We start from the raw sequence: 14,694 nt of genomic DNA on the forward strand, positions 1-14,694 counted from the left end.
AACTCTTTCTAGCTCTAACATGCCATGAATCTGTGTAACTATTTCCACACATTACCTCCAATGTTTATAACAGATCTTACTGAACAATATCCCTTTCCCCCCCTAGCATAGCCCAGACAACCTTTTAACATTCCAGAGTCACTTACTATCAAATGACCAAGACGGTGCCATTCCTATTTACATATATGGTATCATTTAAAAATGGCCAGAAATGTTTTTCTACTGTTACACCTTGCTTAGTTTTCTGGTATTTGTACAGATTAAAATGAATAAATAATCCCCCAAAACAGAGTCACAGAGAATTACCGTTCAAAATTAAAATATTCTTCCACTTAAAAGAATGAAAATCATCAGGTTAAAAAAATAGTATTCTCGGCCCTCCCTGGTGGCGCAGCGGGTTAAAGCACAGCACTGAGAATCTAAAGCCACTTCCGCATGAGTTCGATTCCCGCCTGCCCCGGAGGTGACCACATGGCGTGGCAGACCTCTCCTGATCCGCCTGCTGCTCCCCTCAGCAGTGTACTTCGTCCATCTGCCTGTTCTGTTCTCCACTCTGTCTCTGGTGAAGCCTCTCACCGCCCCTGAGCCTCTGGCCTGTACCCCAGTTCTGTATGCACAAATAAATAAATCTTTAAAAAAAAAAATAGTATTCTCAGTTCGGTTTAAAAGCACTCTACAGAGAATAGAAGCTAATAAATAACACACAATATTACAGGCACATAATACAAATTTAATAGAACATCATAAAAGAAATAATGTATAAAAATCAAGTAGTTTTGTATGTTAGAAATAATATACATAATAAATTCTACATAGTACTGATAGTGCTGCAAGGTAAGATTTTATTTTTGAAATTATATATTATGCCAAGCACTTTGTCTTATACTCAGTTTCAAACTTTATATTTTAATATGAAAGCATTTGACTTAAAAGACATCTCTAATGAAACCAGGTAACTTGGCATATTGCAGTAGGAGCTTTGTAACCACCACCATCATAATGATCTAACTAAATCCTCTCACAATGAAAATGCATAAAAGAGGCAAAAATTTCCCTTCTCTGAAGTACCAGTTAGCCAAACTGTTACAGTATCAAAATGACCATGGCTTGAGGAACATACATAAGAGGAAGTGAAGAACAAAAAAGGGTAACTTTCTTATATGGTAGGTCAATGTCACCATCTACAGAATGATTTTTAGATATAATATTTTTGGTTATGGTCCTTAAAGAGAAATAGTATTACCAACTTTTTATATATCAGGAATTATTCTTCCATTATTCTTTTCATGATCAATTTTTCAATGATTTTTAAGATTTTCTATAAGCCTGTTTTCAGTGTACTAGTTGAATGAGACACAATGGTTGAAAAAAAAAACTGATATATAAACTTTAAGGCTAAAAATTCCATCTTTAACATGTAAAGGTTTAAATAGAGCCCTTGACAAGGTTATTTAATTCAGAATTACTGGCCATGGAAACAAATAGACAGGAAAAAGGTCATGTTTAAGTACCTAAATGAAAACCACAGCAGATCCTTGACAACAGACAATTCTTTCAAAAGGTAAAGGCATTTGTTAAAAGTCAAAGGTATCTGACTGCATAGCAAGTCTTCAAAACCATTAAGTCCAGATCTGGACTGGGTCAACATTTCTTATGCTTTGGGTAATTTAATAATGCATCTGCCCTGCAGGAGGTAACTATAGAACTCAGTGAAAAAAATAAAATGAATTGCTAGAATCCTAATTGAAAAATGGTGTTTCTCTCAATCTTTTCCATGCAATCAACATGCCCACCTTATATTTGACATTTATAAGTAGCTTCTACATTTCCCACTGACGTTTCTTATTCTGATTAGCCAAATTCAAATGTGTTTATAGGAGTTGAGGGTTAAAGGATGTTCTGGAAATTATTCATCATTATCTGTAAAAAAGGAAAAGAAAAATGCATTCATTTCAAAACTATCTACTTAGTAAAAAATATTTTATTCTCTTTCATCTAACGGGAAAAAACTTTAATATACTTTTAAAGGTAGTTTTCAATCACGTAATTCACATCACACATATACTATCACATGCTCACTGTAAAATATTCAGACAATAAGAATAATTTATGTTAAGTCTTCCCAGATTGGTTTCCTGCATATATACAGAGATCTTAATAGCTACAACTAAATGCAGTTTTGAATAAATATTTTTTCTCTCTTAAAATATAATAGGTGTGGGCCCTCCCTGGTGGTGCAGCGAGTTAAAGCACAGCACTAAGAAGCTAAGGCCACTTCAACACGAGTTTGATCCCTGGACCGGGAGATGACCACCGGCGAGGCAGACCTCTCCTTACCGCCCCCCCACTTCAGTAGTGCACTTGATCAATCTGCCTGTTCTGCTCCCCACTCTTGTCTCTGGTGAATCCTCTACCACCCCTGCATCTCTAGCCTATATCCCAGTTCTGTAAGCATAAATAAACACATCTTAAAAAAATAATTATGAGTCTATTATCTCTACTTTTTTTCTTACAAGGTACTTCTTCATTTTGCAATAGGTTTTCTTCTCCCCTTAGATGCAATGTGTGTGTGTGTGTGTGTGTGTGTGCATAAATGTTTTCAAAGATTTATTTATTCATGCATACAGAACTGGGATACAGGCCAGAGGTGCAGGGGCGGTAAGAGGATTCACCAGAGACAGAGTAGGGAACAGAACAGGCAGATCTACTAAGGACACTACTGAGGGGAGCAGCGGGCGGGTCAGAAGAGGTCTGCCACACCCTGTGGGTCACCTCTGGCGGGGATCAAACTCATGTTGAAGTGACTTTAGCTTCTTAGTGCTGTGCTTTAACTTGCTGCACCATCAGGGAGGGCCCCTGTTTTTGATTTTAACCCTCTTTCCCCATCTTGTCGCTCCACTTTGAAAAAAACTAATATTTGAATGTAAGTTCTTACATTTACTCCCCAATATGATGTTAATTTATAGCCCTCTAATAATTTTTTTATAGAAAAGAGCTCCTTTAAGTTTCTGTTGACAGATTTCATAATAACCACAATAAATATAAATACAAAACACTGCTCTTTTTGTCTGTTTATCTGTGATAATCTTACTTGCTAAAGAAAGTCATAATAAAGAATAAATGGTTTATTTTGGAGAAATTACTAGTTTATGAAGGAAAAATGACTTACAATTTATTACTCCTTGCCATGACCTTAACTTTTCCCTAATAGTTATTATTCTGCTAAGAAGAATAGTAATGAAAATGCAGTGTTTTTTAAGATATAAAAGTTCTCACTGTTCCTGAGGATTTCCTATTTCATGAGTCAAATATCAAATATTTTAATAAAAAGCTTAGTTCTGAAATAACAAAATTGAATATTAAGTCTCTGTTTTATGAACAGTAAATCCGGGTATTTATTATCTAATGCCAAATTCGCCTACACTTTCAAAACAAATCCTATTTCCAGTTTCAGTACTCTTTAAGTTGTCTAGAATAGTGCTGCCAGATTGAACTTTATAGACGCTTCTTACATTATTGTTAGTTCTCTTAATTCAAAATCTATTATTTCCTCCATATATTTCAAATCCTTCCATTGTTTATTCACAAAGACTAATTCTCAATACAAAGCTTCTAATATGGTCATTTCAATCCTCCCAAACACATTAATTATTGGTGTGTTCTATTTCCCCACAGTTCTTTCCATTTTTCAAAGTCTAGCTTCTCTAATTCCTATTACATTTTAAAGTATTTTAGACTGAGTATTTTTATATATAGTTTTATACCTTCAGTCATGTTTGTATCTCATCTCCCAAGAAAACTGTAGGACACATGTAAGCAAAGCAGCACTCAATAAATATTTTGAAAACCAGTGATAGTACATTACATTGGGGAATCCTATCATCTTATTGCAAAGGAAATTAAAACTTAAATACAAAATAAAAGTCACAACACTAGTTCATCACAGAGCCTCCAGGTTCCATGTTTAGTACTCTTGACTAAATATAAGGGGATAAATAATTTTAGCCTAAGTAACTTTTTTTAAAAAAGTTTTATTCGGGCCCTCCCTGGTGGTGCAGCAGGTTAAAGCATAGCACTGAGAAGATAAAGCCACTTCAGCATGAGTTCCATTCCCACCCTGGAGGTGATCCACTTGGTGCGGCAGACCTCTCCTGTCCACTGCTTCCCTCAGCAGTGTAATTCGTTGCCGCCTGTTCTGCTTTCCACTCTGTCTTGGGTGAAGCCTCCCACTGCCCCTTCACCTCTGGCCTGTACCCCATAAATTAAAAAAAAAAAGATTTATTCACTATGGAAAGCTGTTTGGAGTTTTCTTAAACTGCTAAAAATGGAGCTCCCACATGACCCAGCAATCCCAAACTTAGGTATCTATCCAAAGGAAACAAAAACACTGATTTAAAAGGACACCTGCACCCCCATGTTTACCGCTGCTCTATTTGCATTCGGGAAGACATGGAATCAATCCAAATGCCCAAAAGTTGATGACTGGATTATAAAGATGTGGTACATATACACAATGGAATATTACTCAGCAATCAAAAAAAGATAAACTCATGCCTTTTGCAGCGACATGGATGGAGCAGGAAGGGATCATGTTTAGTGAAATAAACCAGAGAGAAAAAGAAAAATACTGGGTGGTTTCACTCACAGCAGGAGTGTAAGGAATCAGGGTTTAAAAAAAAAAGTAATTATAATAAAGAAAAATGAAAAAACAATGAACAGCAATATACCAGAGATATTTTACAAGGGTGTAAAGGGGAATGGGATCCAAAATGAGGTGGGGAAGGTGCACAGGGTTATGGTTATGACACATGGGTGAATTGGTGGTGATGGAAAACTGAACAAAATGAAGAGGGATGTAAAAAAAAGATTTTTTAAATTTATTAGTGCTTATAAGACCTGGGGTATAGGCCAGAGGTGCAGGGAGTTGGGGAGGAGGTGGTGAGAGGATTCACCAAAGACAGAGTTGGGGGCAGAATAGGTAGATATGCTGAAATACAGTGCTGAAGGGAGCAGTGGGTGAAACAGGAAAGGTCTGCTGTGCCATGGGGGTCACCTCCTTGGCTGGGGATCAAATTTGTACTGCAGTGGCTGCTGATAGCTTCATGGTGCTGAAACTTAACCCCGTGCACCAGCAGGGAGGCCCCAGCCTTACTAACTTTTAATAAAATCTTAAAATATTTTGAGTGATTCTATAGTTCAATATTTTCCAAATGTAAAAGTTTTATATTCAATTCACTATACATATTCATTATACATTAATCATACTTACTTTGATGGAAGAAATTACATTTGGTATTATTTAGGAGAAATTTGACATATTGCTTAGTTCTCACTTATATATGTCTAAAAGTATGTTTCTAAAAGTCCAATACTACAACCTTAATAAAAAAAAAATTATTTGAGAGTCTCCTGGTGATGCAAGGTGAGTCTTAGCACTTGCAGCTACCAGCAGCCACTGCAGCAGGAGCTTCAGCCCCGCCAGGGAGAAGACTGCATGGTGCAGCAGCCTTGTTTCCCTCAGCAGTGAATTGCAGTGGATCTGCCTGTTCTGCTCCCCACTCTCTCTCTGATGAGTATTTTCACCCCCCCACTTCTGTTCTATACCCTAGTTCTTGTTTGCATAAATAAAAATAAAATCTTAAAAAAATTTGGATTTCTAGAGCCATCTAATAAGAAGGGTTTTTTGAAAAAAGGACTAAAGTCAATAAAAGTATATGATGGGATCATGAAAAAGGGGATTTTTTTTTAAGAAAAAGAGACTTAAGTCAATAAAAGTATATGATGAATCAGTGAAAGAATATGAGAGTTAATTTTATAAGTCTTTAAAAGTGCTGGATATGATTCCAATATAGATTTCACCAAAACATGTAATGTAAGCTCATCAATTTACATTTGTCATCTTGTTTTTCACACATTTATTTAAAATATAAAGATGTGAGGAAATCTTACCTTCCTGATAGGCTCCATCTGCCATGACTAAATGAAGAATCTTGGCATAAAGATGCTGATGTTCATTTCCCAAAATATTCTGGACTACTGCTGAACAAATCTCGACATTTTCATCTTCATCTTCATGAATAGCCTAAACCAAATTTCCAAATACAAATTAATATTTCATGTTAACTTTCTCTAGTGGAACACTTATCATTTATAATCATTCTACAGACCAATAAAGACCACTGATAATTCATTAGTAATTCAAACCGTACACAATTCAAAGTAAAATGGTCTAATTGACATCTAACTTACCTTTATTTTCTCATAAACCTCAAATAACTTTTCAAAACCTATTTCCTGCTCCAAGTGAAGTCTCAATTCTTCTAAATGGTTAAAGACACTATCATATTCACAATCACTAGTAATTTCACCATCACTGTTATCTAAAAGACAGAAATAAAGACATTTTATGATTGAAAACTGAAACTGGATAAAATAATTCTTATCCTAATAAAGTTCTATTACATGTGAATAATGTCACTGAAATAGATGACTTGTAATTCAAATATCAAGTTTTTGTCATTAAGGTAGTTATTTATATAGGTTACTTATGTGTGTGTGTATGTATATATATTAAAGTCTTATCAAGAATTGTACTATGAGACTCTTATAAATAGTAAATCAGGTTAGAATAAAAACATTCTTAGATGTTATTTAACTCAGTAAAAAATGGGAAAAAATACCCATATATGCTGTATCAAGGTAACCAACCCTAACTACTATTTTTAAAAAGTTGATAAAAAATGGTGGTGGGTGAACAAGGGGACTACACCTGAGGTGAGAAATCAAATATTATGCAAATGAACAATAATGATGATATAAGAGAAAAATATTGATAAAAAAGATAAAAGGAATGCAAGAGATCTGACCTAGGATACATATTCCAAAACTCTGGAAAAGTACCTAGAAAGTGTTATAAATGCTCAATACATTTTAAGTCATGTGAATGTCCAAGATATTTTGAAAAGTTCAGATAAAAGACAAATCGCTGAAATTATTTTTCACTTTAACTCTTCTTCCAAAGAAGTAACACACAGAGTTGCTGAAACACACCAACTGTCTGTACATCTTAGGGCAAGGCCACAACAAAGAACAGTCTCCACACCAAAAAGTGCCAAGGTTTTTAAAAGAAATTTCAGTATGGAAGCTCTCTGCAAAAAAGTGCTAAGAAAACTAAATTATTATCTTTGTTACTAGAAAAATAAGTTAAGAAATGCAGAACAAATAATAGAATAAAACTGTTCCAAAACACATTTCTGTACCTTAATGGCAAAGTAGAACAAAAGAGTTTGCACATGTGTGTTAAAAGGAAAAAATATGCACAAAAGCATACTTGTGTTTTATTTAAAGTCAGAAGTGATACGTATCAGATATCAGAAAAATATACTCTACTTGATACAATCACTGAAAAAGAAAAGGACCCACAACCACTTTCACGGACCTGAGTGCCATTCTTCATTCAGGGCGCTTTCACTGCTGGGGTTGTCATCCTCATCTGCCAGCTCTGTTCCATTTACAGTCTGCTCTACGTCACTGTTCTTTAAAACCGATTCTTCCTCCTCACTGTATTCTTCCCCAGGTTGTTCTCTAAGTAATTGTTCCATAGAGGCCTGAAGCTCTTGTAAATCTCTGTCAACTTCTTCAAACACACTGAAATTTAAAAAGTAAAACTATACATTGCCAAACTTTACTTTCTAAAATTTTGCTTCAATATGCATGTATTCCTTTCTACTAACAGTGGATGAAAAGAAATTTGAGAAAGCCCACTTATTGACAGGTCTTACAAAAGAAATGAGGATTAATACAACTGATAAATATAACACAGTGGAATATGTAAGTCAGAGATGTTTTGTTTAAAATGGTCCTGCTTTACCAAACAGAATCATTTAACTCACAATATTATTTGTCACCTAAATATTGAAAAATTATTTCAATATTTGAAAAGGACAAACTGAAGTTTTCCCTTGACTTCTAAACAAATACTTAAAAAATACTCAAAAAATTTTCTTTTGTGTAACTTTGAAAGTTTAGAAAAAACTTTATGCAGAAGTAAAATAATAGTATATTAAACTCAAAGGCTTTTCATATCAATTCTCATGGGACATTTGAATTTTTAGAAATGTTAATACTTGGCAAATAAATGTTCACATTGAAAGGATGATCCTTATATGCTTATTCTGAAAAATATTTTTAATAACATAATAAAAGAATAAACTTCAATGTATAATCAGTATATACTAATTAATCTTCAATGAAGAATCTTGCTTCCAATCAACAGGATATTTATTCTATTTCCATAGGTTTATAGATACTGGAATGAACTAATTTATGCAAATAATATCTTATATTCATATAGTACTTTAGTATATTAAGCAGTTTTATTATTTAAATTTTACTCACACTAAACTTACTTCAGAGACATGGAAAACTGAAAGACTTTAAATTAACTTTGGATCACACAACCAATAAACAGATATAAAGAATTGAAATCTAGGTCTTTCAGTTCTATAATACCAAAAAACAAACAAACAAACACAACTTTATTTCTCTTAGGATTTGCTTCTTCTCCTAAACTTTCATGCAAGTCTGTAGAATAAACATGTGAGGTTCTCGGATTATGAAGTTTGGGGCTCCCTGGAGGCCTCGAGGTTAAATCTCAGCACTGAAACCACTATGGCCTGAGTTCGAACCACGGTCAGGGGGTTAAACCACATATGGTGGAGCAGACCTCTCCTGTTCTACCCTGCGGCTCTCCTCAGCAGTGTATTTCAGTAAATCTTCCTGCTCTGCTCCTTACTTGGTCTCTAGTAAATCCTCTCACCACCGTGCACCTCTGGCCTATACCCTGCAGTTCTCCTAAGCTAAAATAAAATAAAATTTTAAAAAAAAAAAACACCTTTGGAATTATGAAGTTCTTTGAAAGTGAATATGTACCCATGTTGAACATTCTATCTACCAGAGAAGCAGTGCTTACAGGATACAAGGAGTGTTAAAGAGTTTCTTAAAGTTTGAAGTCTAATCAAATAAACAAATACTTATTGAATGAAACATTATGTGAGGTGCTAGATAAAATTTCCATTTATGGAAAAAGAAAATTACTAATGTAGGAATAATATCCTTATTTTCTGTATGAACGCCTTAATTTTAACTCTGTATCAACTATAGAAAAGTAAGGCATATAATTATAATGACACAGTATATCTATAATCTTCTGGGTCATCCTACTAGTAGCAATTAACTAAATACATAATTATAAGACTAACATACTAATACTATTATACAATCTGCTAGGCTAAATTATTAGTCTACATTATTATTACTATATTGACTAAACATTAACCTGTTGATAAAATCTTCCAGTAGTCAGCTAAAGGTATTAGAACCCTCTACAGATGGCATTAAAGTAAGCAGGGCTACTAGGCTTGCCATTGCAAGAAAAATGTGAGATTAAGATCTTTTTATAAAATGAGCATTCAAACAGTTGGTCCTGAATTAGTTTTTAATAGGCTTTCTTATAAGAACTTCATTAAAGGATGGATCAAAAATATTTCCCCCCCCCCCAAAGAAAGTAAATTTCCTAATATGGACATGGAACAACTTATTTAAAACATTTATCTTAGTTTCCAAATTTTTAAATTAATATTAAAATCTTCTAACTTAAATTTTAAAATAAAATTCTGTTGTCAACTAGTAATTAAAAGAATACAAGCGACAAAAAGTTACAGTTCAATCAGTAAAAACTGATCATTTTATAAGAACTTAGGAGAAAATACTAACTTGCTTTTGTCAATGATAAAGGTGCTAAAGTGCTGTGCTGCCTAATGGGCTTAATAAGAACACAAAGTTAAAGTGCTCAATAAACATAGCAAAGTAGAATAAAACAAGGTAAACAACTTTTGCAAAATTTACAGAACTTCATGAAAAATGGGTGGAAATTTTTTTCCAAAAAGATTTATTTATTTATGCATACAGAACTGGCATATAGGCCATAGATACAGGGGCAGTGAGAGGATTCACCAGAGACAGTGGGGAGCAGAACAGGCAAGGGTAGACGAAGCACACTGCTGAGGGGAGCAGTAGGCGGATCAGGAAAGGTCACCTCTTGGGTGACCTCTTGTGGGTCACCTCTTGGGTGGGGATCGAACTCATGCTTATGTGATTTTAGCTTCTTAGTGCTGTGCTTTAACACACTGTGCCACCAGGGAGGGCCCGAAAATGAGAAATTTTTTAAAGCATCAACTTCTAGGGCCTCCCTGGTGGCACAGGGGTTAAAGTCTCAGTGTTACTAATCTATCAGCAGCTGTAGCATAGTTCAACCCCAAACAGGGAGCTGGCTCTGGCCTGTCATGCTAGCTGCTCCCCTCAGCAGTGTATTTCAGTAGATCCGCCTGTTCTGCTCCCTACTCTGTCTCTGGTGAATCCTCTCACTCCCCACACCTGTGGCCTACACCCCAGTTCTTCTGTGCATAAATAAATTTTAATAATCTTTTTTTTAAAAGATTTATTTATTTATTCGTACAGAACTGGGGTAGAGGCCAGAGATGCGGAGGGTGAGAGGATTCACCAGAGACAGAGCAGGAAGCAGAACAGGCAGATCAATGAAGTACACTGCTGAGGGAAACAGGTACCACATGGCGTGGCAGGTCAGAAGAGGTCTGCCATGCCATGTGGTCACCTCCGGGGCAGGCGGGAATCGAACTCATGCGGAAGTGGCTTTAGCTTCTTAGTGCAGTGCTTTAACCTGCTGCACCACCAGGGAAGGCCAAATTTTTATAATCTTTAAAAAATGTGTCAACTTTTAAAACTTGGTTAGAAATTTAAGATCAAGGGGCACGGTTTAAAAAACCATAAAGTAAATAAATAAAATGTTCCAGCTGCAATAACCCAGTCTCAAGTTTATAGGGGGAAAAATGTGAGACTGATATAATGTTTTCAATCAGATCCGACTATAGTTCTTTCTACTGAAGGGGAGAGGTAAAAAGCAGAAACTTAAAAAACAAAAACAAAAAGGAAATCATGCATATTTTGTGATTTGACCACATTGTACCTCGTGTTTTATTTTCCAAAACAAGACTGTAACATTTGTCTGATGGGCTGAGAGGGTTCTTTATGGGGCTATCATTTCTAACAAGCCTTAGAGAAATATTACTAGTTAAATTTCCTTCTCATTAATTTCAGATTCCTCATAAATTGTGAACAAAATAATTTCGCGAAAGCAATCAAGTTACATGCAGAACATACATGTTCACACTCGTACACACAGACACAAACAAGATACCTAGTCTTCCTGTTAACTCCTTATTGCCAGGAATCAAAATTGTTTAAGGGGAAGACAGATGTATACTTTCCAATCATTTTCCTAGACAATTCTAGTGTGATAAGCACTTCAGAATAGATGGTTTACTATTAGTTATTCCTCTTCTCCCAATTATTCATTTAATCAGTTTTAAGACCTCCCAAGTAAGACAGTGTGAATGCTCAGAAGTGAATTAGGCAGAGAACATAAATACAAAACATTTTGATATTTGTCAAGATATTGAATTGTTACATTACTTAAGGCAGATATATGTTATGTGGTCACACTTACAGTGTGACCATTTTTTAAAAAATGTCTCGGTAAATCACCATCTCTAGAATTTACATATAAATTAAGAAACTCTACTAGTGCTAGCATTTATTAAAGACATAGTGCTTACATGTCTTCAGAATCAGAAGGCCCTTCTTTAATGTGCTCCTCATCAATTTCATCTATTTCAAGATTGTCCTGATGCACATCTCCTATGATAGGAACATCCATCAGTGTTCTAAACAGCTTTGAGAGATCTGGAAGTGAACATGTCCTCAACATCTTTAAAAAAAAAAAAAAAAACATATTTCCTATTAGGAGTAAAATAGGTAGAAAAGAAAACTTAGAAAGTTATAGCCAAAGTAATTTTGCTTACATCATATATTTAGAGCTAGAAGTTTCAGGAGTGACTTGTTCAAGTTTATATCATAACTCTTGATTTTCAGCTCAGCATTTTTTTCAATAAGGAAAATAAACTTGTGATGTTCAATTTTGTCTTAACATGCAGGGTATCATTTAAGTCACATTTAAAAGGTAGGGAAATGTATTTATTTCGGGTGTAGACATGGAATGAAACTGGAGATCTTTTGGTCATCAGACAGTGCTAGAAATTGCCAATTCACTCTTTCCTCCTCCTCTCACTTTCATGAGGACAACCCTCCTCATCTATCTCTGCCCAAACTCTAGAGTGAGTTATTCTGAAGTTAGGCTAAGCACTAACACACATCAATGGTGGGTACCTGTATTCCTTTATCTGATGAGTTACAGGCTAAACAACAGTTTAAATCCAGGGAGCTCAAATTAGTGCAATGAAAAGCTTTGCTTCCTTGAACATTGAATTGTGAGTGGAATGTTTATAGTTAGAATGAAAAACTGGGAAAGTAGGTAGTTAGATATTCATTTGATCATTTATAGAAGCAGGGCAAGAAGGTACCTCGCAAACTGAGCTGAGGAAAAACAATGCATAATTGACGTGTCAAAATTTGACTGTATTGGATAACAAGAGTTACTGATAGGAATACCCTCTTGTCAACCAACTTTAAACAATTAAAGGTGATGGACCAAAAAAAAAAGGTGATGAACAGGCAAATAACTATATACATCTAAGTCTTGGTGTTATGTAACCCTAAAGGAATCAGTGCCTTATGAAACATGTGATAAGAACCTTACACCAGATGGGAGACTGTTTAGCATATTAATGAAAATTTATGTAGTTGGCCAATTTTATTGGTACAATCTGTTTTTGAAAAAAAAAAGGATAGATTTCCATTATTTCAACATAATTTATATATTATAACACTAAAGGGGGAAAAAGTGATGAACTGTAAGATGGTAAAGATATGCTGCTTGTTAAAACACTTAATAATGGTACTGAAAGTACTTTATTGTTGAATCTTCCATTGACAGCAGAATTCATGTATGGCTCGTTTGTTTATTCTAATGGCTTCAATTATGTTAATATAGGAGATTGTTACACAAAATGTACATTCAGTAAGTCTCTTCAGATGCATTCAAATAAATAAAAATAAGTAGATATATGCATCCTATACTTAAATTCATGGGGACTACACAAAAGGATGTAACACTTCACTCTTTTCGCTAATTAATTTTACAAGCTAACATACAATACAAAGAATTTAAACTGGTACATAATCTGACAACTTTCTCTTGAGATTGGTCTAAATATCAACCTAACAGCTACCTGCCATATATGAAAAAAAATGCTTTATGTTCATAGTCTTAGATAAGATTATTAAAGTGTTAAAAGGAATATTCACTTTAGTCAGAAAAAATTTATATAAGAAACCTGTTAACTCTATAATATGGATCCACCTTTTCCCTGTTGTTTAAATGATAATCTATAGTTTTAACAGTTATAGAAATCTCCCTGAAAATAGCTATACATGCATAACATATTGCCTAATTTGTTTCAGCCTAATTTGTTTCATGTAGAGTCTGACTCATTTTCCCCTAGATTTGTTGCATGATGATCTACAGTTAGTTTGGTCCCATTAAGAAACATGGAGTAGGGTGCTCCCTGGTGGCGCAGTAGGTAAAAGCACAGCACTGAGAATCTAAGGCTGCTTCCCCACGAGTTCAATTCCCGCCTGCCCCGGAGGTGACCACATGGCGCGGCAGACCTCTCCTGACCCGGCCACTGCTCCCCTCAGCAGTGTACTTCATTGATCTGCCTGTTCTGCTCTCCACTCTGTCTCTGGTGAAGCCTCTCACCGCCCCTGAGCCTCTGGCCTGTACCCCAGTTCTGTATGCACAAATAAATAAATCTTTTAAAAAATATATTTAAAAAAATAAATAAAAATGAAAGTGATGGGCCTTCCTGGTGACACACGGGTAAAGTCTCAGTATTGTCAAACTACTGCCAGCCACTACAGCATAAGTTTGATCCCTGGCCTGGGAGGAGACCCACATGGTGCAGCAGACCCCTCATGTCTCACTTGCTATTTGTCTCTCAGTGTATTTTAGTAGATCTGCCTGCTCTGCTCCTCATACCGTCTATAGTAAATCCTTTCTCCTCCCCCAACCCACACCTGTAGGTTGCACCCCAGTTCTTGTATGCAGAAATAAATAAAAATAAATCTTAAAAAAAAGGAACAAAAATGTTCTTACCAAAATATTGAAAAAAACTATTAGCAACAGGGCTGCACAGAAGTGATAAAAGAGTTTATACTAGAAGAAAAATAATAGTAGAAAATTCTACAGAAAGAAATGAAGAATGTTAGAAATGGCAAAACATAAATATAGAAGACTTTCTGAAAATGGCCATCCTGCCAAAAGCAATATGCAGATTTAATACCATCCCAATAAAAAGCTCAATGACATTCTTCAAAGAAATAGAAAAAATGTTGATGAGATTCATATGGAACAACAAAAAACCTCGAATAGCCAAAACCCTCATGTCTAAGAAAAATCAAAATGGAGGGATTACAATCCCAAACTTCCAGCTGTACTAAAAGCCATAATAATCAAACTGTATGGCACTGGAGTAAGAGTAGACATACAGACCAGTGGATTCGAATAGAAAACCCAGACATAAACCCACAAGTTTATGGACACCTAATTTTTGACAAAGGAACAAAGAAGATACAATGGAACACAGAAAATTTGTTCAG

At 35.1% G+C, this 14,694-nt stretch overlaps 1 protein-coding gene across 1 annotated transcript in view; it reads right to left on the bottom strand.

Moving 5' to 3' along the window:
• Positions 1 to 754: 754 nt before the first annotated feature.
• NEK1 (NIMA-related kinase 1) overlaps positions 755 to 14,694 on the bottom strand; it is a 94,302-nt gene continuing 80,362 nt past the window's right edge. Inside the window, exons 29-33 of the mRNA XM_012724792.1 lie at positions 11,694 to 11,845; positions 7,439 to 7,647; positions 6,250 to 6,380; positions 5,950 to 6,082; positions 755 to 1,920 (exon numbers count right to left, since the gene is read on the bottom strand). Of these exons, the coding sequence (XP_012580246.1) occupies positions 1,907 to 1,920; positions 5,950 to 6,082; positions 6,250 to 6,380; positions 7,439 to 7,647; positions 11,694 to 11,845 (639 nt within the window). The 3' untranslated portion in view covers positions 755 to 1,906. The remainder of the gene's footprint in view (positions 1,921 to 5,949; positions 6,083 to 6,249; positions 6,381 to 7,438; positions 7,648 to 11,693; positions 11,846 to 14,694) is intronic.

Source organism: Condylura cristata, unplaced genomic scaffold, assembly GCF_000260355.1.
Source record: "Condylura cristata isolate star-nosed mole 26May11 unplaced genomic scaffold, ConCri1.0 scaffold00014, whole genome shotgun sequence".
Taxonomy (NCBI): domain Eukaryota; kingdom Metazoa; phylum Chordata; class Mammalia; order Eulipotyphla; family Talpidae; genus Condylura; species Condylura cristata.